General features: G+C 40.6%; 1 protein-coding gene across 1 annotated transcript; it reads left to right on the top strand.

Moving 5' to 3' along the window:
• The first annotated feature begins 409 nt into the window (after positions 1 to 409).
• ALG14 (ALG14 UDP-N-acetylglucosaminyltransferase subunit) lies at positions 410 to 24,826 on the top strand. Its single transcript, XM_054211660.1, has 4 exons — positions 410 to 539; positions 3,685 to 3,836; positions 8,695 to 8,817; positions 24,283 to 24,826. Exons 1-4 carry the CDS (start codon positions 419 to 421, stop codon positions 24,511 to 24,513), a joined length of 627 nt encoding a protein of 208 aa, XP_054067635.1. The 5' UTR covers positions 410 to 418; the 3' UTR covers positions 24,514 to 24,826.
• Positions 24,827 to 26,068: the final 1,242 nt, after the last annotated feature.

Genomic DNA, 26,068 nt, shown 5'->3' on the forward strand with positions numbered 1-26,068 from the left:
TTCGGAGCTCCGCGGACTGAGGAGTCCTTGAGCAGGCAGCGACGGCCGGTTCCTGCCGTTGTCAGGGACAAGGGACAGCTGTCGCCAGACAGGACACAGCCGCGGCCTCTTCACATCTCCGAAGCGTCTCACATTTTATTACCGCGAACGCGCATCACACGCCCGCAACCCTGCGCCCACCCGCGCCGGGGACAACCGACAGCGTGTCCCCCCCCGGCCCGGCCGGCCCCGCCGCCGCCGGCCCCTCAGCGCCCGGCCGCTGGGGCTCCTACCGCCGGCCCGGCCCGCTCTCCCGCCGTCACCGCAACCCCTGCGCGGCGAAGAGACGCGGGGAGGTTTGAGCCACGCCGGCCGCCGTACGCCGGGAGGTGCAACCGGACGCTTCTGCACGGGGCGGCGGGACGGCTCCGGCCGCGCCATGGAGCTTGTCACCCTCCTCCTTCTCCTCCCCTTACTGCTCGTCCCCTTGGCGTTCCTGGCGAGAAGGCGCCGCGGCCGGCGGACACCTCCCCTCAGGCTCCTGGTGGTGGCCGGGTCCGGTGAGTAGGGGTCGGCGCCCGCGGGAGCAGATTGCTTCCGCAGAGCGCCGGTGGCGGCCTCCAGGAACTACAGCTCCCGGCATGTAGCGCGCAGCGAGGGCCGGCGCAGTAGTCGCCGTCGTACCCTGGTGCATGCCGGGAGTTGTAGTCGCGGGAGTAATGGGCCGAGGGGAGGCCCGCCGCCGCCGTGCCTGCGCACGGCGGTTCCCGGGCCCCGCCCTGGAGGCCGCCGCCAGTCTTTGGGATTTTGCCTTCTTGATTTGAGTAGTGTTAAGCTTCATCTTTATTTGGGGCATTTCAACCTTATTTATGTCTGACGCTATGGTTTCTGAACCTTTCCCTCAGACAGCACATGCACGTCGCGAAAATCCTTAACGAATATATTGACTAAAACTGTTGCAGGACAGAGCTGTGCAGCTGCTTGGTCTTCTGACAGAAAATTATTGATGGCGATTCAGGGCAAGGCCTTCCAAAGATTGGTACACCCCTTACATACATGCCATTTCGTAATAATTTTACCCAAATGGTGTTTCTGTGGTTTATTTACAAGAGTCTCTCATGGGTCTGTTGGAGGCAGTGCCATTGTCCACATGTGCCACCCCACACTAAGGACACACACACATCTGCCCCCCCAGAACTAGACTACCTTGAAGATCTGCAGTTGACAAATCCAGACAGGCTTTGATTTCATCACCTCAGTATCCCTGTGGTTTTTGTGCACCGACTAATTGAGCAATAATCCCAGGATCTTTCTGCAATCTGAGTTTTACTGGCAGTTTTAGAATTTTTCAGGTCATCTTTACTTCCAGCAGGGCTGGAAATGTGCTTGTTTTCCTTTGCTCCTTTGGAATCTGGTTTGTACATATTAAAAAAATACATTCACTGTACATAAGCTTGGCGGGTGAAATAATTCATAAGTCAGTTAAGACTGATATAATGTTCAAGCCTATTCTCTGAGACGTTTTTGAAGTTGGAATCTCCGGCTTTTCTGTGAATATTCAGATGATTGCATTAAAATTTGTGAAAACTTCGACAAACCATTGCTCATGAGGACAATCCCTCCAAAAAATTTGAAAAATTTGAAAATTTGCAGCATTTGAAAAATACTGCACAAAATTCTATGGAAAGGTGGCAAACTCTCGTATGTAATGCAGCAGCATAGCTCTCACTGCTTGTCAGTTGTTTGCCACCTAAGTGTGCTTGACTTGTATAGCAAAGGTCTCCTAGGAGGCTATTGATACTGCGCAGCAGGGGGTAGTAGGAATGCATTTGGTTTACTGGTTTGGTCTACAGCTTCCAGCTGAGTAAAAAGTAACACATCCAGTAAATGCTTATGCACATACTTATGGGTGCAGTTTGATGTTAGGCCCGTCCAGCCCAACCGATAAAATGTGAGCTGGCTCCACTTTACTTATGCAGAAAATCTTTCCTCTCTCCTCTTCCACTGTTACAGGTGTTCCTGTAGCTCCGGTTCAGCAAACACAACTGACAAAAAAAATTAACCCTGCTCCCTAAAAACACAATAAGTACACCCTCCCCTTCTGTCCAGTTTAGTGCCAATTTAGCTACCTGAACAAAGTGACCTTGCAGTTAGAAGGTTGTCAACACCCGTTCAAGGGCACTGGTTAAAGCACTTGGCTGGCGCTGGACCATTTCTTCTGTGAGCACTCAGCTTTTACACTGGCATAGCTGCAGGGTGAAATTGCTGCCTGCTTGATTTCAGTATTGTGAGCTGGGATACCGCAGCCCCTGCTCTTGCAGGTCGTAGGACTGAACACTTGGTAGGGTCAGTGGGAGAGCTGCTCTCAGCCAGGTCCTGTCCAGATTAATTTTGACCATTGCACTATGGCTTCTGAGTAGGGACTACAGTATAACTACATCAGTGGACAAGGGAAGAGCTACAGATGTCATCTGTTTGGACTTCTGTAAGGGCTTTGATATGGCCATAAACAACATCCTTCTCTCTAAATTGGAGAGGTATGGATTTGATGGGTAGACTCTTGGTGGATGAGTAATTGGTTGGATGGTCACATCCAGAGGGTAGTGATCAATGGCTTAATGTCTAGATGAAGACCGGTAAGAAGGTGTCCCTCAAGGCTTCATACTGGAACCAGTACTGTTCAATATCTTCATCAACGCCATAGACAGTGGGATCAAGTGCCCCCTCAGCAAGGTCGTGGATGACACCAAGCTGAGAGGCAAGGTTGACACGCCTAAGGGAAGGGATGCCATCCAGAGGGACCTGGGGGACAAGCTCCAGGTCCAGAGAGACAAGCTTGAGAAGCAGGCCTATGTGAACCTCATGAGATTCAACAAGGCCAAGAGAAAGGTCTTGGAGGCGTGGAGCTCTGGAGCCCTTAGCACAGGAAAGACACGGACCTGTTGGAGCGAGTCCAGAGGACAGTCACAAAGATGATGAGAGGGCTGGAGCCTCTCCTGTGAGGACAGGCTGAGAGAGTTGGGGTTGTTCAGCCTGGAGAAGAGAAGGCTATGGAGAGACCTTATTGTGGCCTTTCAGTACTTAAAGGGGGCTTATAAAAAGGATGGGGACAAACTTTTTAGCAGGGCCTGTTGCGATAGGACAAGGGGTAATGGCTTTTAACTAAAAGGAGGAAGATTTAGACTACACATGAGGAAGAAATTTTTTACAATGAGGGTGGCGAAGCACTGGAACAGGTTGCCCAGAGAGGTGGTAGATGCCCCATTCCTGGAAACATTCAAGGCCAGCTTGGACAGGGCTCTGAGAAACCTGATCTGGTTGAAAATGTCCCTGCTCATTGTAGGGGAGTTGGACTTAGATGACCTTTAAAGGTTCCTTCCAACCCAAACTATTCTATGATTCTTTGCCTAGTTGTTTCTGCATCATGTACAGGATGTTAAACACAAATGTACTTCTGTGTGATCCTGGTTCAATCCCATTTAACTGAAAAGCTTCCATCAGTGTGGCTTCGGTGGGAGCTGAATCGTCTTCATGGTATTTAAACAGTCTCAACCATCCTTTAATTGAATCCTCTGCTATCAGAAGAGTATCACTGATAATAGTAGTACGAATAAGTTTTAAAAGGAAAAGTGACCGATACAGTTGAAAAAATTGAGAATTACAACATTTTTCATATACTAACTGCAGTTTATTGTGTTTTTACAGGTGGGCACACAACAGAAATCCTGAGGTTACTTAGCTGTTTGTCAGAGTCATACTCTCCTATACATTATATTTTTGCAGACTCAGATAAGATGAGTGAAGCTAAAATACGTGCTTTTGAACAAAAAAGGGCTGAAACATTCTCCAATTCCAAGGTAACTTGTTAAATATGCTCTTGTAAGATAACATTATCTTAACATGACATTCTAATTCAAGGCAATTTGAAAGTGATTCTTTAAAAGGGTATTTTTAAGATCAGCAGGTGCTTTTGGTTTTCTAGGTATTGATAATTGCTTGCACTAAAGTTCAGCTAAAGGTGCTGTTCTTTACATTTAATGTTTCTAAAAGTGAACTAAATAAACACTATTGATTAGTGCTGTATTAGAGAGACACTGAAAATTCAAAGTAAATATACCTAAGTATACCAAAGTAAAAATAGCAAATGCCATTCTTGCTACCAGTTTTCACTACCACATTCTTTACTTTCTCTTAAAATGGTCTTTACCTTCTGTTGACATGTTAGCCTATTTAAAGCAATGAGGGGACATAATCATACTCAAAGTTACTGTACAAAGAAGGCTATCTCTTGCTCAAGAAAAGCATGCTGAAAATAAATCTTTCCTAATTCTGTAAACCAGCTAGCCATTGAAGTGTTATTTGTAGCTATAAAAATACTGTGGCAGAAAAATGGTGGGGTTTTTTCTCTTTTATTTTTTACTTTGGCATTTTGCTCAGTGACATAATGTATTTCTTGGAAAGAAATAATGTCCAAAAATGTTTTATCTAAGAAAACCTTAGTTGAAATTGTATTATTTTTGTGTGTTTCCTGACTGTGTTTTGGTTGGATTTTAAAATTAAGCATTAGTTACACATTTTAAAAGTATGCAATACCTCTTAATGTCAGCGAGTTTTCTGGTTGATGACCTGAGCAAATGCTGAACTCCTAAAAATCATGAAAAAATCATGACATATCTTGTTTATCTTTTTTATCAGATGTTTGCTTGCTTTGAGCTAGTTTGCTGTATGATTAACAGACAGCAGCATGAGCCTGGTGATTTATCTGTGTTATCTGATGTCCAGTGAAATGAGTAGAAAGATTCTATTTTTTTGTTTAGAAATTGGAAAAAGTACAATGGAAATGAATGTTCTGACTACAAAAATCTTAGTCCTTCTGAGCAAGTAGCACAACACAGAGTAAATTAATTATTCAGGTGGTATTGATTTCATATGGTGCACTTCTGACATTTCTGTTGTCTTCAGCAGCGCTACTGGGACAACAGGTTGCAGGACTCGGTACCAATGATTGTCAGAATAAACCCTTTTAATGTAAAGAAACTGCTGCTAAGGTGAGCAACAGGCTCACTTAGGACTAACATCTTTAAGTTTGCTTACCCTGCTTTCGCTTTGGAAGACAAAGGTTCCTTGCCCACCGCAAGCTGCTGAATCAAGTGGGGATGACTTAGTTTGAAATTGAACGTGGCAGTCTCTTCTCTCATTGTGCACCAAGGATGAAAGTTTAGTAAAGTGACCAGAAGTATTTCCCGTTCATAGAAATCTTGTTTGGTAATTAGTCATCCACACGGTCGTGCTCACTTATCTGAAAAAAATGTCCAATCCTTAATTAATAAGTTTCTTAAAAATACATATTTTGAATATTAAAGGATTATGCAGTTTTCCACTAGTTCACTTATTTTTGCTAAGCAGCTTCCCTTTCGTACCCTCTCCAACTGCTAACAGATCATGTAGTTATATTTTCCTTCAACATTGAAAGCCAGAGGAACATTTTTGGCTGCATCTGAGTTTGCTGTCTGGATAACAGATGCTCATTTTCCTGTGGTCATTCTTTTTCCACTGAGCAAAAATATTTAGAGTGAAAATGGAAGATAAATTTTAGAAAGTAAAGGTCACATGCCTATAACATATATTTGCTAACTTTCAGAGTGTTCTTTCACGTAGTATGTGTTTTGTCACCGGGGATGCTGGAGATCATCAAGCATTTAAAAATCATGTGTTAGTAGCTTCTTCCAGCTTTGAATAAACAAAAGGGAAAAGTCTGAATGTTTCAACCCATGGTCATTCCCTCCCTCATCTTGTCAAGGAAGTAAATTTTTCCAGAACTAAGGACTGGACAGAAGACCGTTTACAACAATGACCTAAGAGAAAAATCAGTGTACATATTTAACAAATTCTGATGTAAAAAACCACAAATATAATCAATTTCTCTTTTTGATCTGTGGTCTAGCCCAGTTCTAAAAGCTTCAGTATTCAGGGAGAAGGAAAGGAAGCCAGAATGAGCATCTTGCTTACAAGAAGTAAAATGCTGACCTCTACCCACTAAGTCTCTTGAAAAAAAAAATCCAAAATGCTTCCTATGAAAAGTCTCTGGTCCTGCTTGCCCCTCTCTTCTCTGTTACCCCCAGCCTGTAACCACAACTATTCTACATGGATGCCCCCAGAGCTGTTACTCAGGGAACCTTCTGCTCTCAGCCTAGAGAACCCGCTTCAACTTCTGCCTACCTATTCTAGCAGCAGAAAGAGTGCTTAGATTTGTTGACTGAAGAACAGGAATTCTTCACTGGATCTTATACCCCCCCCATTTGTCATGTCTGAGATGAGCAACTAACCTTTACATAATGCTCGTCTGACCGCATGTTCTTTTCCATTTTACGTTTCATAAGAGATGATATGCTAAGAAATCTTGTTCCTCAGCAGGAAAAAGAATTACCTAAATGCAGTTTCTTCGCAAGCATTGCGGTATATTCAGTTGAGCATATTATAATAATTCACAGCAGTGGCAATTTTCCACTTACTTTTCCTTGCATGCTTGCAAAACAACAATATTAACTGGGTAAAGGACTACATCACTGGTTTTGAAATTTCGATACCCAGCGAACCATTACAGAGTTGCCAGTTTGGAACATTTGTCTTCAAATAACAAAAAAGGTTTCTGATTTCACTAAAGTTGTAAGAAAAAATAAATGCAACAATATGACACCATAGAAGATAGGGGAGCAATTTGCTTCTAATATCAGACATACTAGGCAGCTTTCCAGCAAAAGATGCAGGAGGTACCTTTGTCTGGAATACTAATGGTACTCCATCAGATGAGAGGCTAGGATTGTAGAAGCATCTGGCAGTGGCTTTTAAAAAAAACAAACAAACAAAAATCTGGTTTTGTTTCTCAGTTTAATATTTAAGTGCTGGTTGATATGTGGGCTGAAGTCCTAACATATGACATAGACCTTGATGTGCAAAATTTCAAGCATGTTTTTTGAAGAGCACGGGTAAAATCAGTTTGATCTTTACTTGAATTCTACAAGTAAATTTCTACTTTGATACCAAGTTTTGCTGAAATAGGGTTTTTATGATGAAGAAAATCACATACAGTTTTTTGGCAAATGCTGTTTAACACCATTCTTACAGAGAAGGGAGCATCCTGAATAGTTCCACTGAAACCCAATCTGCCTAAAACTACCTTACGCATATTTCTTGCGGGACTGAATACTATGCAAGGGTCTAAACTCCACTTACAGCATTTCTTTTTATCACCTGATCTCTTCCAAAGCTTTAAGATAGAGAGGCAGTGATAACAAGGATCCTGCTGAATGGGGAGCAGGGGGCATGTTTATTTTTCCATATTCTGTTGTCAGACTAATGCAATCAGTGTTTCAACACCTGCAAATAAAACATAAAACAACCAGTTCCTAACATCTGTTAATGCCTGCTAGCCATCACCACAATTAAAGAATCTTATCACAATGAAATAGGATAATTTCAGTCATGAAAATTAACTTCATATTCTGCATTTATACCTGGGTTGGGTTTTTTATTTTTTCTATCTTACATATTAATAAAAAAAACAGTTATTGCTATTCAAGAATGATTTGTAGTTTGTATTTACTGTAGCTATTGGCAATATAATCTTTCCTGGTCACAAATCACAAGGGCTAAGCCATGACAATTAGCAATGGTATATATGAAGTAACTGGGCAATTTACAGTATTTTAAACGATATTTAGAGTCTCTCACTCCCAATAGGAGTTCTGCCAGAGCAGTAATGATCTGGTGTCCCATATGAAGCGAGATAGTGGCCATTGTCCAGATCTAAACAGCACCAATGCCAATAAACAGTGCACTTCAGCCATTATATGTCTTTCATTTAAACAGCGAAAATTTCATTGTCATCGGGACTGCCTTCTGATGTAGCAATAGTTCTTAGCTTTAGTTGCTTTACGTCGTGGTAAAAGCCATCTGTGAAGAGTGCAGGAAGCCTAACTACTGCTAACTGCTTACAGTGTTCTGAGACAAGCAGAAAACATCTGAGTTTTATTAATTTGATACCTTTTACACAGAGTGAGTAATTTCTACTTTTTCCTAGAACAAAGGAAATTATTTCTTAAACTTAATTTTTATTTAATGATTAGATGTTCTTTCCTGCTTCTTTATGCAAATATTTTGCATTTTGAATATGCATCTTGAACATATTTTGAACACTCACTGAGTACTCCTTTAAAGGATAGCGATATTTGCTGTTACATTTTTAATAGTACGCACCGGACGTTAACTGAGAAAACCTGTTACATTTTCTCAAGTGTGAATCCACGAAGAATTTGAGCAGGCAAGAGGCAGAAGAGTCGCGGTGTTTGGGTTGTATCTGATCGGACCTAGACTTGAGCCTCGGTGACCACGAGGTGGGGCACTACGTTAACATACTGCGGGTGAAGCTGCTCCAGACGAGTTGTTTATTAACTTAGAAATATTTTAAAGTAGCATTAGAAGAGATTAAAAAAAATAGATACAGAGTCCTAGGATTTCATTTTACTTGATTGCCAAGAGTACTAGGCACGACACTGAATAAGGCATCTAAGAAAAGGCTTCCTACCCAAACATTTCAAAACTAGATTTTAAAAAAAATTTTAAAAAAGTTGGCACAGACAGATCTAATAACTCTATAGAAAGAGAAACAACATTCTTAGAAAAAATAACAATTCAGCTTATCATCCTCTCTTGCAGTTCACCCTTGATCGCATTCCCAGAAGCCGTGAGGTTAGACAATCTTGGACCTCCTCTGTGGTAACGACCCTGTACTCCATGCTTTACTCCCTTCCTTTGACCTACAAACTGAAACCAGATTTGGTAGGTAAAGTAAATTTTAATTTATTGAGAACTTGCTAATGTGCATCATAAAAGCATTTGGAATATCAAAACATTACAGACTGTATCTCATATGTATGCTTACAGTTCACAGGAAAAGTATTTTTGAATGTTAAATTAAAGCTGAAAGAGATATATCAGCAATACACCAAGAAAGAGAGAACGGGTTGCACTGCAGGTGAATTAGAGTAGAAAATACCAGTTTTCCCTCTCAAAGTTTGCAGGTAATATCAGAGAGCCTCTCGCTCCCTCGTTAACGCTGGTAGAACTAGCACAAACAAGGTTGCAGGTTCTTGATAACATCTCTTCAGGATTGCAACAACACAAAGTGTGCCTGAAAGCCTGGTTTTCCTGTTGGCTGGTCTTGCTCCTGAAATGGTATGACCAGTCTGGAACAGGCAGGTTCAGACCAGCAGAAATATATACAGATTCAGTTCTTCTGCTTACATGGACTTTTCAGCTACATGCATATTTATTTAGCCTTTGGGTGACTGACATTAATTATTTCATCTAATGACAAAAAACATCACTGCTCCTCAGCACTTTAGTAACTTTACCAAGCTGTTCACAAAACCGCACTCTCATGTTAATTACAACACTTAATCAAATCAGAAGCATTCAGGGTTGTCAGGTTACAGAACTAAAATAGAGACAGCCGATCAATGAAGTTCTGCGTTAATGCAAGACTCAAAAGGTAGTGCATTGGACTCCCAGGTTTAAGTCCTGGAGTTCCTTAAGAGAAATTTAGATTAAAGCTGGATTTTTGCTAGAGTTGTTGTCATCTTAAGGAGTCAGTTATCCAAACTTGAGGTTTTTTAAAAAAGCATTATTCTAGCAGAATTTCAAATTAATATTTTATGGGTTTTAAAATATTTTAATGAAACCTGTAAAAACTTGTGCAGTTATATTTTTCATAATTTAGCAGCAGCATATATACACCCACAGAGGGTGTTTCTAAGCAGACATTTTCTAGCCCTCACTATGAACTGTACAGCTAATTCTAAAGAGCCTCATACGTATTTGTGAAGTTTTGAATATTTTGAGAAGCTGCTGTGAATAATTTGATCTCATTGGCTTCAGTAGTACTCGTCAGTTCCTATCAGATCAACAGCTACTTGCTTGCTGGAGTTTTCAGAGCAGCTTAGTGTGCAGAACAACAGAAGTAGCTTTTTGCAGTTCTTGTTTTTCAAGCCCATTCTGAAAACTGGAGACAAAGTTGTGAGGGAGGAGGAGATGGCATACTGTTCTATTTACAGTGATTTTAATTTGGGGGTACAAATAGTAAAGGGATGTTTACATGAACCAGACATCTTACAGCAACAGTGAGTAACAAATATTTAGGAGTCACTTTGCTACACTGATGGTTTCATTTAATGTAGATATTTTTTAGCTTACTATTGCAAAAGAAATTGACGGGAAAATCTCAGTGTGTATCTTAATATATGACCAAAAGCACCAACAGGACACATCATCGAGCAGGAAGTCACTAATCTAATTACATGGTTTCTCTGTTTACAACAGGAATTTAAAGTGACAGTGGGATTTACACGTAGAATTATTAGAAACGATGTTGGAGTTGATAAATTGTGATAACCTGTTAAAAGCCTAATGCATTTGAAAAACACTTGTCCTTGTAAAATTAAGAATACATTTTAGCGAGGCCTCTAAGCCCTTCATAGCATTTAAGGGAAAGACCATCTCAAAATGCTGTCTGAAGAGTTGTTATCCATGATTAGAGAAGGGCTGGAGGGGAAGGTGTTACCGATTATTTTTTGGCCAGGTGTACCATCATCAACCACAAAAGCAGCTGGTACTGCCACTGGCAGAAGCCTCTCTGGTGTTATGCTGAATCTTATACCACTTGAAAGCTGCTTGCATACTACTACTATTTGTATGTATATCTTAGTTTAAGAATTCTGTAAAATACAATAAATCAGAGAGCTGTAAGGTTTCTAAAACACATGTCAAAGGAGAGTGATTTGGGGATTAAAATGCCTCACATTGCCAATGAAAAGATTCTGTGTGGTATGTGAAGCAACTGGTAAAATTAAATTGCCTGTAGAAGAAAATGCTTGTGGTAAGCTGCAGCTACCCCTACTCTTGGGAGAATGTAATGCTTAGTAGTTTAAAGAGCTAGAAAGGGAGGGACAAATGCTAGCATTTACAGGACTCATCTATAACTTTTGGCATGGAAATCAACACCCGAGTTTAGAAACAAGCACAGTATTACATCATGCTGAGAGCTTCATCTTTTTAAACAGTGGAGCTTAGGGGTACTGTCCATTTTCAGTCAAGCCAACTGTTTTTGTTTAACTGCAGGAGGGAGAGACAACTTTGAAATGCTTTCAAGTCATTTGTACGTTTGAGTGATCCCCAAATCCTTACAACTTGCTTTTAGGCTTGTCAGAAGTGTGTGCATGTTTGAAGGAATGACTGAAGACTGCTCCAGACACCCAAAAGCTAGAGAAAAGCAGAAATGTTGCAGCTGCAGTTTTCAAGGAATGCAGGACAAGAGAAGTACTGCAAAGGGAGCCTGAAGGGAGCACCAGTAGGTGCACAAAAGCAAGATTTGGAGCAGATAGGCTTAGGCTGGCCTAACTAGCATATCTGTGGAGCCCAAATAGCTGTAAAGGGGAAACGGCAAACCTAGCTGCACAGGAGTTATTTTACATGTGCTTATTTACATGAGCACTATGTCCTCTTTGTATCTCACACCGATCTTCTGGCAAAGCTTCTTAGTTTACTTTGCATGAGAAAGCAGTTCCATCTAACCCTTCTTCAAGATAGTAAGTTCAGAAAGAACTGAACAGCTTCCAGGAGACCTTTGCTGTCTTGCAGGACTTGACCCACGCTTGAAATGGGCCCCCAGAGGGTTTAAGAAATGTAAAAGTTAGCTTAGTTGTTCAGTTTGAGATCATCTTCAAGAGGCCCGTTTCTGAGTTACGGACATCTGTGCTCTGCAAAGTTAAGTCCCTTTAGGGATATTAAACCACGTAACAAAATTAAGATGTCAGAAGTGATGATCGGCTTTGTGTTCCTGTAGCCAAGAATTATAGAAATATAGGTGTCAGAGTGTTTTGCGGGCGCATCTATGCTGGGCTGTTTTTACAACATGCCAACCTTGGATAGGCTTCCTGTGCAGAGGCCTAAAATTCCAGGAAAGCAAGGCTTGTGCTAGAACACTCTGCCTACACCTTCCTGCCCCCAGAAAAGCTTTTAAAACCATTCATCGGTTGCAGCCAGATTTAATATGCAGTCATGGCCTCAAAGACTGCAAATTCCTACCATGAAAACAGGCAGCTAGTCATAGAAGAGAGACTTTTATTGCCTTCATTGAGAGAAAGGATGAGAAGAAACATAAAACCAGTATAAGATGTTAGAAGATTGACCATCTGGGGAAGGATGCAAATCCTTCTTAGGCAGTTATAGAAAATTAGACAAGCTGCACAGAGATTTTTCCCAAAGACAGAGAAAATTAATGAATTCTACATAGATTATTTGATGTCCAAGAAGGAATAAACTAATGTTACAGCTTTCCTATAATATGCTTGAGTCAGTTAGTAGGTACAAGTTCAGAGGAAACCAGCCTTAAGTTCTCTTGCTGCTTACAGAACTATTGTCCTTGTCTCTAGGCCGATTTGCCAACCCTGAAACCAGGTCTTTAGGTGATCTAGCCCTTTGGCTGGGTCATGAGTATTCCAGTCATTCTGGTTTACCTGAGATTCAAACTGAAGACAAAGGATATGCATGCACCACGCAGCAAAAAGCTGTAGAGAGACTGCATCCAGTCCTTGTTTTCAGCCATAGGTGGGCTATGTAATCAGGTCAGTGATTTGCACTCCGTTAATGTAATTAAATTTCACCTAGAAATATGCAGAAATGGTGTGTAAAGCTCCATTCATTACTGGATTGTGTATCTTGGACCCTTAGGACCAGACTTTTTTTTTTTTTTTTTTTCTCTCCTTTTCTGAGGCCACTTCTCAGCAGTTCCAACTGCCTCAGAGTTCTACAGAGTCTGGGATAAACAGGTATTTTCAGATCACTGCTGTTTGGAAAAGCCTGGGTTAAATCAGGCAAAGGCAGCAGTCGTTCCACATTAGGGCCTCCTTCCCGTGGGAAGTCTGTAGTAAGAAGTTTACATTTGCACAGCAAGTACAGCAAGCTCTGCTGTCGCCCTCCCCGCCAGCTGTCAGCTGAATGGCTCTCTCCTTTTTAAACTTCTTTCTAGAAGCATGAAACCCACACAGCTGATTATGCTTCTAGGAGTCCACCAGTTCTTTTATGACTGCATATCCCATCACACTCGCCTGGTCCCCCAACTGGTTAAATTCACAACAAACTTCTAGAGTTGTTACAGAAGCGTTCACACAGTAAGCTATATGAAAGGAGATCATTATTTCATTTAGCTAAGATTTTCCAGTCTTTGTGCCCTGCCCAAAATGTCTTAAGTTCATAGCACTTTAACAAATGACTATGACAAATAATAAGTTATTGTCCCTTAAATCACGGTTCTTATTTGAATTTTGTGGAAAGCTACAAAATCTGGGTGGTGGCATTTTTTCTCTATTCACTTCATAACAAGCGAACTTTGTATAATGCAGTATTAAGACTATCTGGTGCATTCTTTTGTGCACTGAATCTTTCCCTGCTATTTATAATTCTTTTGGATCAGATTGATTTTACAGTATGTCTGATCTACTATTGTTCTTCTAGGATCAAAACAGGAAAGAGAAAGAACATCGGATTAAGACCATCAGTGATACAAACTGTGTAGTATTAAAAACAAAACAAGGTTAAACCATCCAAATTTGTGTTTAACTTCTCAATGTTAATGAAGATGAGAGTCTTAGTCACCCCTTGTCTACCTTGTGTGCTGTGTACAGCTACCCTGCAGCCTCAATGTAGAATTACTCTGCTGAGCACAGAAAAACCTCTAAAGCTATTCAAATCAGTGAGTTTAAAGCCAGGTTGTAGCTCTGCTCTTTCTGTGACTGCCAGTTAGATGTGCCTGTAGACACTACATTTCAGAGGGAGGATAGAAGTAGCGGTAAAGATGAACTGAGATCTTAGCTTAGATTTAAGCAGAGTTTAAACTAAAGACTGATTGCTCTTAACTCATCAGCCATCAGGTTCATTATAAACCTAATAAACACCCTGGTCACGCTTCCACGTTTGTTATAAAGCATGGTTTCAAGTAAACATTCTCGCTAAATCTGACCACTGAAGTGGGCCACTGGTATGCAAATACAGATTGCTAACACCTCTAGGTTTTGCATTGTGAAGACATTTCAGGCAGGTATTGATGCGGATTCTTGCTATACCAACTGCAGTGATTAGGCAGTAGTCTCAAAGATGTTTATATACATATAAAATATCAGTTTTGTCTAGCCTAAAATAACACTTTCAAGTTCTAGTTAAATGAATGCTTGACTAATGAAAGACACATTGAGATTTGCAATTAAAGACTCATTTTAGGCTACTGTTAGTAATATGCATGATTATAGTTAACAGTCTTCAGATTTAATTTCTCCTTTCCTTTTGAGTAGGAGCAGGCTACTATAATAAGCAGTACTTTCTGATATCAGGAGATGACATAAGCCCTTATTTTTAAATAGGCTTTAAAAGGTTAGATGGTATTTCTCATGGTGCTCTGACCAAGAGACTTTAATCAGGTTCAGACTCAACCTAGGTGACACTGAGAACAACAGCAGCTTGCTGAAAGACAGCTATTACCTAGTGTTTGTAGCTACAGATGTAGTTCGGTAACTGCCATTTCATTTACTTGGCAAAAGCCTTTTACTGAATTGTTTTATGACTTTTTCATCTACACAAAGTCAAATTTCCTTTGCTTCCTACTAATTTACCGGCAGCAATAAACCACATGCCCACTCTGTGGAAATATAGGTAGGGAGTTATTTTATTCTCCAGCCTGCATCTGCCTTGGTAATCTTGTTCTTTTTTGACCAACCTTCTATCCATCTCCCACAGTTTCTCACAAGACTCACTGGTACCACTATTTCTTGACACAAACTTCTGACAAAGATCATGATGTCTGTTTGGTCCCACTAACAGTCTGGGTGTTAACTTAATGTTTTGATAACCAACACTAACATTCCAACAAACTTGAGCATTAGTTCCACTTTCATACCTGTCATTTATTATTATTTTCAACTGACTGGTTCTATGTTGCTCATTTCACATTTGGCAGCTAGGCTGGGGAGTCTGCTGAGCTCACATGTCCCATTCTGCTTCCACATACCTTCAGAAGCATCGTACGGATGGATGGAAACATGGAAACTACCACTTGAAAGATCTTTTAATCCCAATGACAGACCTGCCACCTTTCACCTGAAATAAAGGGACAGTTAAATACAGTGCCTAAGGTTAGCGTCATCAAAAAAAAAAAAAAAGAAAGACAAACTTGCATCTTTCTTTATGCATCCAAATCTAGATTCTCGAACTTTCCTCACTAATCTGTTGCCTGACTTCTGAGACTCTTAATGACCCCAGTTATCTTTCTTTTCATCAGTAAAGCCTCTAGGCATACCCAGAAACAGACCTGAGCTGTTTAAGTCTTTACAGTGTCAAATAGCCACACGCATAGCCGAACTCCTGAGCTCTGCTGAGATTCAGAAACTAGGAGCTTCCCTCGCTACTTTGCATGTGGATGCTGATCCAGATCACATCAGCTGGGCCCCTTCCCTTGTCTCTTGCCCCTGAGGACACTGGGCTGGTAACTCGGGGCGGGTGGAGTCACTAAACGCCTAGAAGGCAAAACTGACAATGCTCTAGTGCTGTTACAATTAAATCCTGTTGTTAAATCTAGTTCCTAGTGGTTTTGTGGAACCTCTCCTTTTCTCCCATAGAAAAATCCACTAGTTAGGATTTTTGTCTCTCTCTCCTCAAGCTTTCATAAAGTGAGAGCTGCAGAAACAAGGGAGGTGGTGATGCTTCCCAATATATTTCATTCTATGATGAAAGTAATACTCAGAAAAAAAAGGAAAAAAAAAAAAAAAAGTAGTGCACATCAGAAACCCAACTGCACAGTGTGCTAATTTAAGCCCTTGCTCTTCCACTTCTCTCTTCCCCATTCTGGCATTTGCTGATCTTATTTATTCGAGTTAGGTAATCTGCCTGTAGGACCACACATGTCCCTGCTTGTTTTGAAGAGCACCTCACCTACTGTGTGTATTGTATGATAATAACAACAGGAACCATACCAACAAGGTACAAGAAGTTAACTAGAAAGTTTTCCATGGCAATGCTACAAGCTGGTCACCAGCCTGAACACAACCTGTTGCTAAAGAACACTATAACTATCCTTTTGCACCTCTGATGATTCAAGGGATTTAGGCAGTAGAAGATGAAAGGTTACCCAGGTATAATTCAATTCTACCTTAATTGCCTGATTTACATCAGACTACACGTCTAGATTTTTTTTTTGTCCTAGCCTGCATTCTGCAGGTAAGTTCAAACAGTGAATAGGGTCTGAAGTTTTAGCTGGTTTTATGCACTGGTTGTGGAGGGAAGTGAACTGGATAAGATCTTCATTATTCAAAAAGAATAAGCCAGTAGGTAGTTTAATGACCTTTATATTGTTCAAACAGAACCTGAAAATCTTCTTTCTCCCCACCAATAGCAATAATAAGGAATTGTTGGAAAAGGTTCCTGCTTTTTTTTTCTAAACCTTAAAAAAAAATATTTAAAATTCTAAGCTAGTTTTCCTCGAGGTTTAAAACTTGAATTTTTAGACATGCTAAAGAGCTAGACCAGCAAAAGATTTAACAAGGACACTCCCTCTCACATGCTTAAGTATTTCGGCTAAAGACAAATCCCTTTCTGTCTTAAATTCTCAGATTTCTCTTGTTTTTCTGATTACCAAATAGATTTATATTCCCTAGAAGGGATCTTATTTCTATCATAACTGCATTACCTCCATGTAGATGAACAATGCATCTCTTGAAACCTTTTAGAGTTACTCATTTATTTATTTATTATTATTTATTAGAAAAAACCAATTTTTCTCTGTTTGCCATGCAGGCTTAAGTTGCCATGAAAGTTACTAGCAGAAATTGATTCTTAATGGATATGGCCTGCTATGTCTGAACATATTAAAAAAAAAAACAACAATTCTATTTAAAAGAAAATAGCATATATGTTTTAGCACATACATTTTATCTTATTCTCAGAGTACGCTACTGAGTCAAAATGCATGCTAATAAAAACAATACTCTCCATACCTGGAGATCTTCACTGAGAAGGATATACAAGAATGTTGATGCATCCTCTGTGAGGAGTAAATTATTGTTTTCCTGGTCTTAAAGTAGAAAATACTGACATTTGAGAAAGTAAGCACTGTGCCCCAAATCCAGTGGCAAGTCCACCGCGGAACTGTGAGTACAGCCCTGGTTTCTTGACTCTCCGGGCTTGCATCTTAGTCATGAGCTCCTAAGGTAAATATATTTACAGTTAAAATTTGGGGTATTTGTTCGCTGATGCTTTTGTTAGTCTAATTTTATAGTTAAGGCATCTCCAATATTAAGAGAGCTGGTCCTACAACTGTAGGGGGTGCAGGGCTTGCAGTTTATTTCCCACAGACTCAGGGGCTGTTCGGGATACACCAAGCATTCAGCTGCACCAGGTCCTTGGGAATCACGGGGCAGGAAATGGGAACAGCTGAGACGGAGAAACCAGATTAGGGCTGCCTTTGTGGGTAGCACTCAGTACTTCTGTAGGTGATGGGAAAAAAGTGTTCAGCTGGATACTTCACCTTACAGGGCATTAATGGGAAGTTTTCAGAAGAGTAAGATAATACTAAAAGCAAACAGGAGCTGATGAGCTCATGAGATGCTGTAATTTACATAGCAGAATACGAGTTAATTCATTGCAGATTCTCTCTTCTTGAGCCACAGAAACAACCAACCTTCCCCCAGCAAAACAAAAAATTTGCCCTTACGCTCCCAAATCATAAAAGGCAATAAAATCCCGAAATGCCAAAACCCTTACCTCCTACCTGATGAGTACAGAAATCCAAAACTAGCCCTGACATAAAAATGAGTATGTTGTTATGATTTTTCTTTTGGTTTTCCTTTCAGTGTCCAAGGTCCTCTACTCAGCTTTCACTAAATGTGACTGTTCAGTTTCCCTGGCACTGCAATCATTCTCTGCTCCATTTCCCTTGTTTCTGAAAGATCCTTCAGGTTATTTTACAGTCAGATTTGCACTTCCATGAAGGAGGCTTTCCTTGTGTCAAGATAGCGTCTTCTGCCCCGTTAGTTTTCTGTAACTGTATGTCATTTAATTGTGTTTATTGTTACTTCTGCTACCTTTGTGAAAGGTTTATTATTTTTGTCTGCCATTGTTTCTAGAATTTCTTAAAGCTCATTTTTGTGATGTTTCTATGTATTGTAATTTGCTATGGCACTTCTTTTCTTTTTGTTATGCAAGTCCAGCTACCAACAACAAAGCATTTGGGTGTCTGACATCAACTAAGAACACGTGATGAAAATCAAAACATATAATGCACAGATTGCAAGCCCTTTAGCTGCTTTCTCCAATTGATACATTTCCTTGCTGACCTTTGAAAACTCATTCCAAGGCCAGAATTCACTTTGCCCAGCAAGGTGGAAACTTGTCAAACTTGGTCCAAATCAAACAACTTTCTGCAGAAAATACCTTTGGCTGAGGAGTTTTGTCATATCCATAGACCTGAGCTGAGTGAGCTTGGTTTATGCTCCTCCTTTTTCTTGATAGGAGAATTTAACAGATTTGGTTGGGTTTTTTTTTTTTGTTTTTAAACGAAGCCTTATTTGCAACAGGCAAGCTTTTTTCTTAAGTCTCTTCTATGAGAGTACAGCAGTACAGTCATGTTTTAAAACTCCTTTTTTCCTCTGTACCAACTTCTTTTCAATTGTAATTCAGGTTGGTTTCCCTACTTCCTCTCTCTTCCATGCTTCTTTTTTTTTTATCCCCTTTCCTTTTCCTTTACCTTCCTTAAAATATCAGGAACAGCTATTCAAATTTCCTTGGCTTTTCTGACAAACCTCAGAGATATCTTCTGGGCTTTCAAATCTTAACAGGCTGAACACTTACTTTTTGATCCCAAGTGTTAAATAGTCATTGAAAAACTGAGTTTTAGCAGGCCAGCAAAACCACAAACAAAATAAAATAATTAATCAATTACTGCTTTTAGGCCCACACCTCTTTCTGAGAAGCAGAAAATGCCTAATTATTGGGGTTTTTTTTCCACATTGTTAAAAAAAGTAGGTCTGTTTATTTACGCAAATACAAAGATCATGCAATTAACCCTGCTTGGGTCGGTTTTGTATCACTCCACTTACCTTTGCCTCTTAGTAGATCTTTATCAGCACCGTCTATATCTTCAGTTGTTTAACACTGCGGGGAAGGCAGCATTATCAGGACTAAGGAGGCTTGAGTGATGTCCTAAATATACTCCAGGAGGTAGCCCCAGCGCTGAGGAGCAGCGCAGTCTTCAGCTCACATGTGCACATCACCCTGCAGCAACAGTCAACATTCCCACACCATCAGCCTGCCTGGCCCCAAAAAGCTGGGCAGTTTTTCTGCTCTTGTCCAGGTGGCAAAGGCCAATCTCTGTGAAAATCGTTAAGGAGAACAGCAGGTGTTGACAGTTTCTTGTGCAAAGCAAATCTCACATTAGTTTTCTGCTAAGCTTAGGGAGACTTATGTTGTCCTCCCTTTGATTGTTGTGATGTGGGAACACAAGCAGTACTCAAATACTTGCTCATTAAAGATACACGGCAAAGGTGTGTTTACGTATTTATGAGAAAAACTGCAAGTTTTCTGCTTTACTCACTTTTGTTTTAACCAGCAGCTTGACATTTAATCCCAGTGAAACTGTGAGCTATGCTTTCGGTGTTTTAGCTGGTAAATGTCACTCTGCTACAGTGCTGCATTCACCAACTCCAAAGCAGCTTTTATCAGCAGTGGTGCTATGTGCCAGTGTTCCCAGAGTGCCAGACTGCTGGCTTAGCTTGTTTTCTTTCAACAGCTGTAGAAAATATCTGAAACAGAAAGCCAAGAACTAGTCCATTTTTATATAAAAGTGATTAACAGGAAATTAGATTTATAGACAGAGTTGCTAAGTATAAACATTGTATTCTTATCCTTTAGTTTTACACCTCCATTGATATACAGCTTGATTAGTTCATCGCACTGTTTAAAAGCCTGGTTACATTGAATTGGTAGAGGATTTTAGTATGTAGGGTTTATAGGCCTAGCTGTGAAGCCAGGCAGCCAGTGAGCCAATTTAACAGTTACCTGGATCATACAGCTAGTCGGCAGCAAAGTCGGATAGCCCGGTGACCGAGAAAGTCCTTGGGCAGTTGCAGCTCGAGAGGTCACAAGGGTGACAGAAAAATTGTCTTTGGCCCCTTCTTTCCCCCTTTCTGCTGCCACAGTGAGGAAGGCTGAACCAAACAAACTAGAGAACTTCAGAGACAGGCGTGCAATGCAAATATTCTACAGGCAGCCTTGTAGCTAAAGTAAATAGATATTGGGAAACACTTACCCTTAACAGCCAGTTGACCTTGTAGAGGCCCTGGTCCTTTCTTGCGCAAAAGATACCTGCTGCTTCTCCGCAGCACGCTAATGAGTGCCACTGGATTCCCTGAGAAATACTTGTATTCTGCTGGAGGGGGGAAACAAAAGCCTTGGTCTTTTCAAGGTGGAAGACATCAATCATTCTCCAAAATTTACTTTTGAACGGTGTTTTGAAATTCACTAGTAGGACAGCTCACCTTCTCTTACATGTTTAAGGAAGGCTGTAGATGATTCAGTTCCTTTCCACCATCAAAAAGTTCATATACTGGCAGGAGCTGAACAGCAGCATTTCTAGCTTGCAGATTCCACAACGGTTCCTCTTCTTTATAACCTGCATACTTGTTTTCTCAGAAGTTTCCCCCGTATTCCTGGATGAGTGTATGATGTTGGATTCCAAGCAGCAGGAAGGCTGGTCTCCCTTCTTGCTGACAGTGTGAGAGGGAGTAAGTAGGACTGGTCAGACCAGATTTTTGGAGGGGAATTGCCACTCCAACACGTGAGCAACTGCACCAGTTCTAGGTACGACATGTCTCTAGACACGCACTGAAGGTTAACTTAAGGTTAATTTTTAATGATCAGGAAGGATGATTAATGGTTCTGACTTATAGATCACAGCCCCAAATTCAGATAGGGATCTGTTTGTCTGTTGGCTTCAGCAGGTTTATACCAGAATCTCTTTCAGGGGATAATTCCTAAACCCAAGGATGTTAGAATAGAAACATCTATAGTGGGAGTATTTTATGGGCATTTTGGATACAGAGATCCTATAGAGCCACATCTGCTTTGTCTTGTTTGAGCCAGGAAGTGTGGAAGGGGAGAGAGCAGAGGACATGAGTTAGGAACAGATCATGGTTTTTTTAGAGATGACTTGTCCATAATTTTCCTGATCCTTTTTCCCGCATGCAAGTGCTTTTCCATGAATCAAAGGGCATCTGAGAAGCAGCTTACAAGTTATAAATGGTCGGTAGAAGGTATAATGAATGCATTATATCAAAACCTGAATATAGTAAAGCTATTTTTTTATTATTTTAATTTTGATTATTGCTTTGCACCTCAGCAAAGTATTAACAGCAACTCAGTGTGATCTTTAGAGTTACATATAGATTCATAAATAGACCTATTTACTATTATTTCATTACGTGATCTTTTGTGAGTACAGTTAGTTTGGAATTCATTCTAGCATTTACCTTTGTGTGTGCATCTAGACACAAGAATACCAAATACCAAAAAGACTAGAGTTGCTAGCCAAGTTTAATGAAGGGGAGAAGTAAGTTGAAGCGTATGGCACAGTGGCTTGATAAAGACCATGATTGTAATAATCCAGCTTTTTATACCTGTTCTACCATTCTCAACTCAGGAGAATATTGGGATGTCTACCTGACCTTAATCATATCTGTGATCGGGGGTTTTTTTGTGTCAGAATGTGGAAAGTAAGGGACCGATGTGAAACTCTCTCCTTGCTTTAGCCAACTGGGTTGAGCTCTCATAGCAGCTGGAGGCTGAAAGAGTGCTGAGGCAGTACGAGTCCAGGAGGACAACAGGTGGAAGGACACATGGGAATAGGGATGCAGAGGGAGACGAATACCGGAGATCACAAAGAAAACCAGAGAAGAGAGGGCACGTGGGAGACATCTCAGAGGGCTGGGTCCAGTACAGAGAAACGTCGAAATGGAAGACACCAAGGGAAGAACAGGGGAGTGCGACAGAAAAAGGGCTTGGGGAGCCATGAAGATGAGACAATGCTTGTACTCCAGGGAGCTCTGCTCAAGGAAAGGGAAGGTGGAGTTCCTATTTAGCAGTAGCGCACATTTTTATTTGTCCGCTTAAAGCCGGATTTTTAATCTGAAATCAGCAGTCAGACTGAATATTCAACTCACAAGAAAAAGTGGTAAATAATTTTTTGGACTGTTCCGGTGCTTCTCACACACTTGTCTGAAACAGAGCAGATTCTGTAGCAGCGACGCTGGTGGGGTCTGCCTGCAAAGGCAGGAGAACACTCCAGGTTGTTTCCTATGCCTATGTTTATACTACCGTAACAAATGTTATTACAAATAGAGATACCTAAACATGCTTTAAATTTAGATATCAGTAGCCATGTACCAGTAGCAGAATCAACATCAGTGCAAATTGATCCAACTTGACAAGAAATAGGGCAAAATGCATGGTTCAGTTCACAGGTGTGGAAGGATTTCTTTGAAATGCTAAAAGGCGGTGCCTGTGGTTGGTGTATGTCCTTCTTTGCCAAGCCAAACGTATAAAAACCAGATTTTCATTCTCAGCAGATTGTAGAGTAGCTTTTAAAGTCCCAGTATGAAATCCGTCCCGTACTTGAAATCCAGTCGAGGAGGAGGTTTGAAACCATAATATATTACTGTGTTTTAAAAAAATACAGTATGCAGCGTTGGTGTGTTTGGCCTTTTTACTTCTTAGCTGTATAATTGCTAATGTAAAAGAATTACACTGTTGCAATTGTCTTATACAAGTATTTGTGGCTGTTGATACCCTAAAATTTCAAGATTAAAAGAGTATAAAGCGTGTTGCTTGTAAGGGACCTTCAGAAAATGTCGGCAAGTCTTGCATGAATAAATAGTACATTTAAGATCAACAATAAAATCAGAATAATTTTGCGTACGGTATCACATTCTGTTAATTCTAGTAAGAAAACACTGCATTATGGTCATCACATCTCCAAGCTAGATTGCTGGGGCCATCTTAAAGGCAAAGGAAAGTACAGGAGAGAGAGCCTGGACCTCAGGAGCACCAAAGCTGCTGCTGCTTTTACCTGAGGCAAGGTGCTGTGAGACAGTTTGTCAATGGGATCTGGACATGAAGCAGGGAAGGAAACATTCTCAAATGTTTGCTACAGCCCTGAAACAGAAACTCGGATTATTTTTTTTTCTTCCCCCACCAATATAGTATCTTTCACAAGCTGGTGAACTTGGAACAAAAAAATGTGAGTTCGTAGGATATAGGGCCATGATTTTATAAAAGAACTCTTTATTTCCATGTAACCCCCAGCTGCACAGAAAAGTGCTGATTACATGGTAGTAGTTAAATTTAGTAAGAAATTCCTTGCCTGAAATCAATTTTGATGCCTAAGCAGAATGCCTTGTATGCCCTGCTTTAAATCTTTTAGTGTTAAGCAATCTGGTTTTCAGTTTATCAGTGTCTGAAATTGAAAGACCACTTTCTTTTACTGTTATCATTTATAAGGGAATTTGAGATCCTCTGCTGCAAGGAAATGACACGTAGTTACCAAAACACCTTCCGTCTGCTTTTTTCTATGTACTAGTGTTTATTAAAAGAAAAAAAAAATTCCAGTCATGCATATCAGCTAGTCGAGTCTGATGAAGGTCCTAATTCAGCAGCTGAATTTTTGCTGAACTCTTAAGTGTTTTGCTGACTTAAGCCAAAGTTCAAGAGGTTTATAACTGGATCCCAGGTTTAGTAATCCTAATTAAACTTCTTTGGCCTTATTATGCCTTAATCTGTGCACAAATCTCATGATTGATACAATGCAAAGCTGTGACTGAGAGTGGAAGCTGTTTTAGTTGTGCACACACGAGTCAAGGAATTCTGCTTCCTTCATAGAAAGTAACGGTGCCGTCTCAGAGCTCCTTTCCTTCTCCTTGACGTGTAAAGAAAGATGATCTTTTTTGGCAGCTACTTTGAAATAATGTCTCTTGTTTGCCCCATTCCCCCTACCCCCTTTTTTTTTATATTCACCTGCCTCTTCTGTTTTTTTAAAGTATCTTTGGAAATATTTTTTTTTGTAAATGTAATGTTGTGTGAATATACATGCTTTTAATTCTTTACTGTATGAAAAAACTCATGGTTTACTTTTGCAAAATGTTTCATCTCTTTTAGATACTGTGCAATGGACCAGGAACATGTGTTCCTGTCTGTGTATCTGCTCTTCTTCTTGGGCTTCTAGGAATAAAGAGAGCGATCATTGTGTATGTAGAGAGCATCTGCCGCGTGGAAACTTTATCCCTGTCTGGAAAGATTCTTTACTACTTTTCAGATTACTTCATCGTTCAGTGGCCTGAACTAAAGGAAAAATATCCCAAGTCAGTATATCTTGGTCGAATAGTGTAACAACAGAAGACAGGCTTTACCTAAAATAAACTCTGCAAGCTCCTCAATGAAGAAATGCATTCATGTAGCAATTTATTTTCAAGGGTTCCTGTTAAGAAATTAGGCTGGTACTGGAAAAGGAGACAATAATAAAGATATCTCTATTTTTAAGTACATTTTTGTGTAGTTGTATTTATTGCCATCATGTAGGTCTGTTCACCAATACCCCATAATGGCCTTAAGTCTATGCTGTCTCTGTTTTCATCTAGTTTTCCTGCTATGTGAATGCCGATTTTTGTCTACAAATAAATATGGGAATTTGTATGGATTGTAACATTTCCTGTAAGGAAACTTTGTGTAGTTTTCTAAATTGTAAGAAACAAAGTCTTGTTCTAGCACAACAGACTTTATTTCCTGTATGCTAGCAGTGAAGTCCCTTGGGAATCCGTAGAGTATAAAGGAAACAGTTATATTAAGTTGGCTTCATGACAGTTTGTACTCTACAGTCTTCCAAAACCCCCAAAGCATTAAACCAGTATCATTTTTCCTCTGGGCTTGTCAAAGCTGTCCTTGTAATCTGTAGCGCGCCTTTTGAAAATTGTTGCTCACTTCTTAAGATAAATAAAAAGGTGACAAGTGTCATGCTACAGGCACAGTACTTAAAGGTTTAAAAAGTACTTTCTTCAAAGCTTACGTGCAAAAATACTTACCAGGTTTACATCACGGAGAGCGAACTGTCACTTGGGAAAACTGAACTGGTTCAGGCTCTAAAATATAGAAAAGAAAAAAAAAAGTGTTACTATCAGTAATAGGGGAAGGAACAGAGTTTCCCCTCTCTTTTCCTGATACAGTAAATTTGACTTTCAGTGTATCCTGTTTTCTCATTTTAAGCACCTTACTTTCAGCAGTACAGTACACACTTAAGATTTTATCTTGGAAAATGATATTCTGTACATTGGAACAACTTCTAAAAGGTATTTTGCTGGAGCTAAGTGTGTGCAAGTCTACTTCAGCATTTCACATTCATCTGGCCAAATGCAATTCTGCACACTGTTCCCCCGTAAAGCAACGTAAACACATCTGCCGTCCGTACACACACAGCGCCCTGTGCCTGGCTGCAGACGCGTACACAAAGAAGAAAGCTCAAAGAAAAGGAGAAACGCTCTGCAGACTGCGCAGCCTGAGGCTGGTGGAGCCAAGAGCAGCCAAGAGCAGCCAAGAGCAGCCCCTCGCGCTGCCGCAGGAGGAGACTCGCCCTCGGAAGCCTTTTCCTCAGCGTCGGATGGCAAAACCTCGCAGCAGCTACTCGGGTAGGGAATGGGGCGGGGGAGGGCGGAATTTTGCTGGACAGAAACAGCGGTTCCTGCTGTTAGGAAACAAGGGTCTAGAGGAATAGTCTGCTTTATGCAGAAAGCCATTAGAAATCGTCAGAAAACATTACGCAGAAAGTTGCTGTCGTGGTGTTGCGAGGCCCTGTGGGGAAGCCAGCCGTTATAACCTGTCTGACAGGCTTAATAATCCTCGGCGTAAGTAGAGTCCCTTGATGTGGTCACATGTGAGTTCAGAACAGAGAGTT

The sequence above is a fragment of the Rissa tridactyla genome, chromosome 8 (assembly GCF_028500815.1).
Source record: "Rissa tridactyla isolate bRisTri1 chromosome 8, bRisTri1.patW.cur.20221130, whole genome shotgun sequence".
Lineage (NCBI taxonomy): Eukaryota > Metazoa > Chordata > Aves > Charadriiformes > Laridae > Rissa > Rissa tridactyla.

Excerpts from the sequence above, each read along its gene's own strand:
- ALG14 (XM_054211660.1), top strand. The coding sequence starts at position 419 with ATGGAGCTTGTCACCCTCCTCCTTCTCCTCCCCTTACTGCTCGTCCCC. Across the intron at positions 3,837-8,694 it reads AAACATTCTCCAATTCCAAG|TTCACCCTTGATCGCATTCC; the intron begins GTAACTTGTTAA and ends CCTCTCTTGCAG. Across the intron at positions 8,818-24,282 it reads ACAAACTGAAACCAGATTTG|ATACTGTGCAATGGACCAGG; the intron begins GTAGGTAAAGTA and ends CATCTCTTTTAG.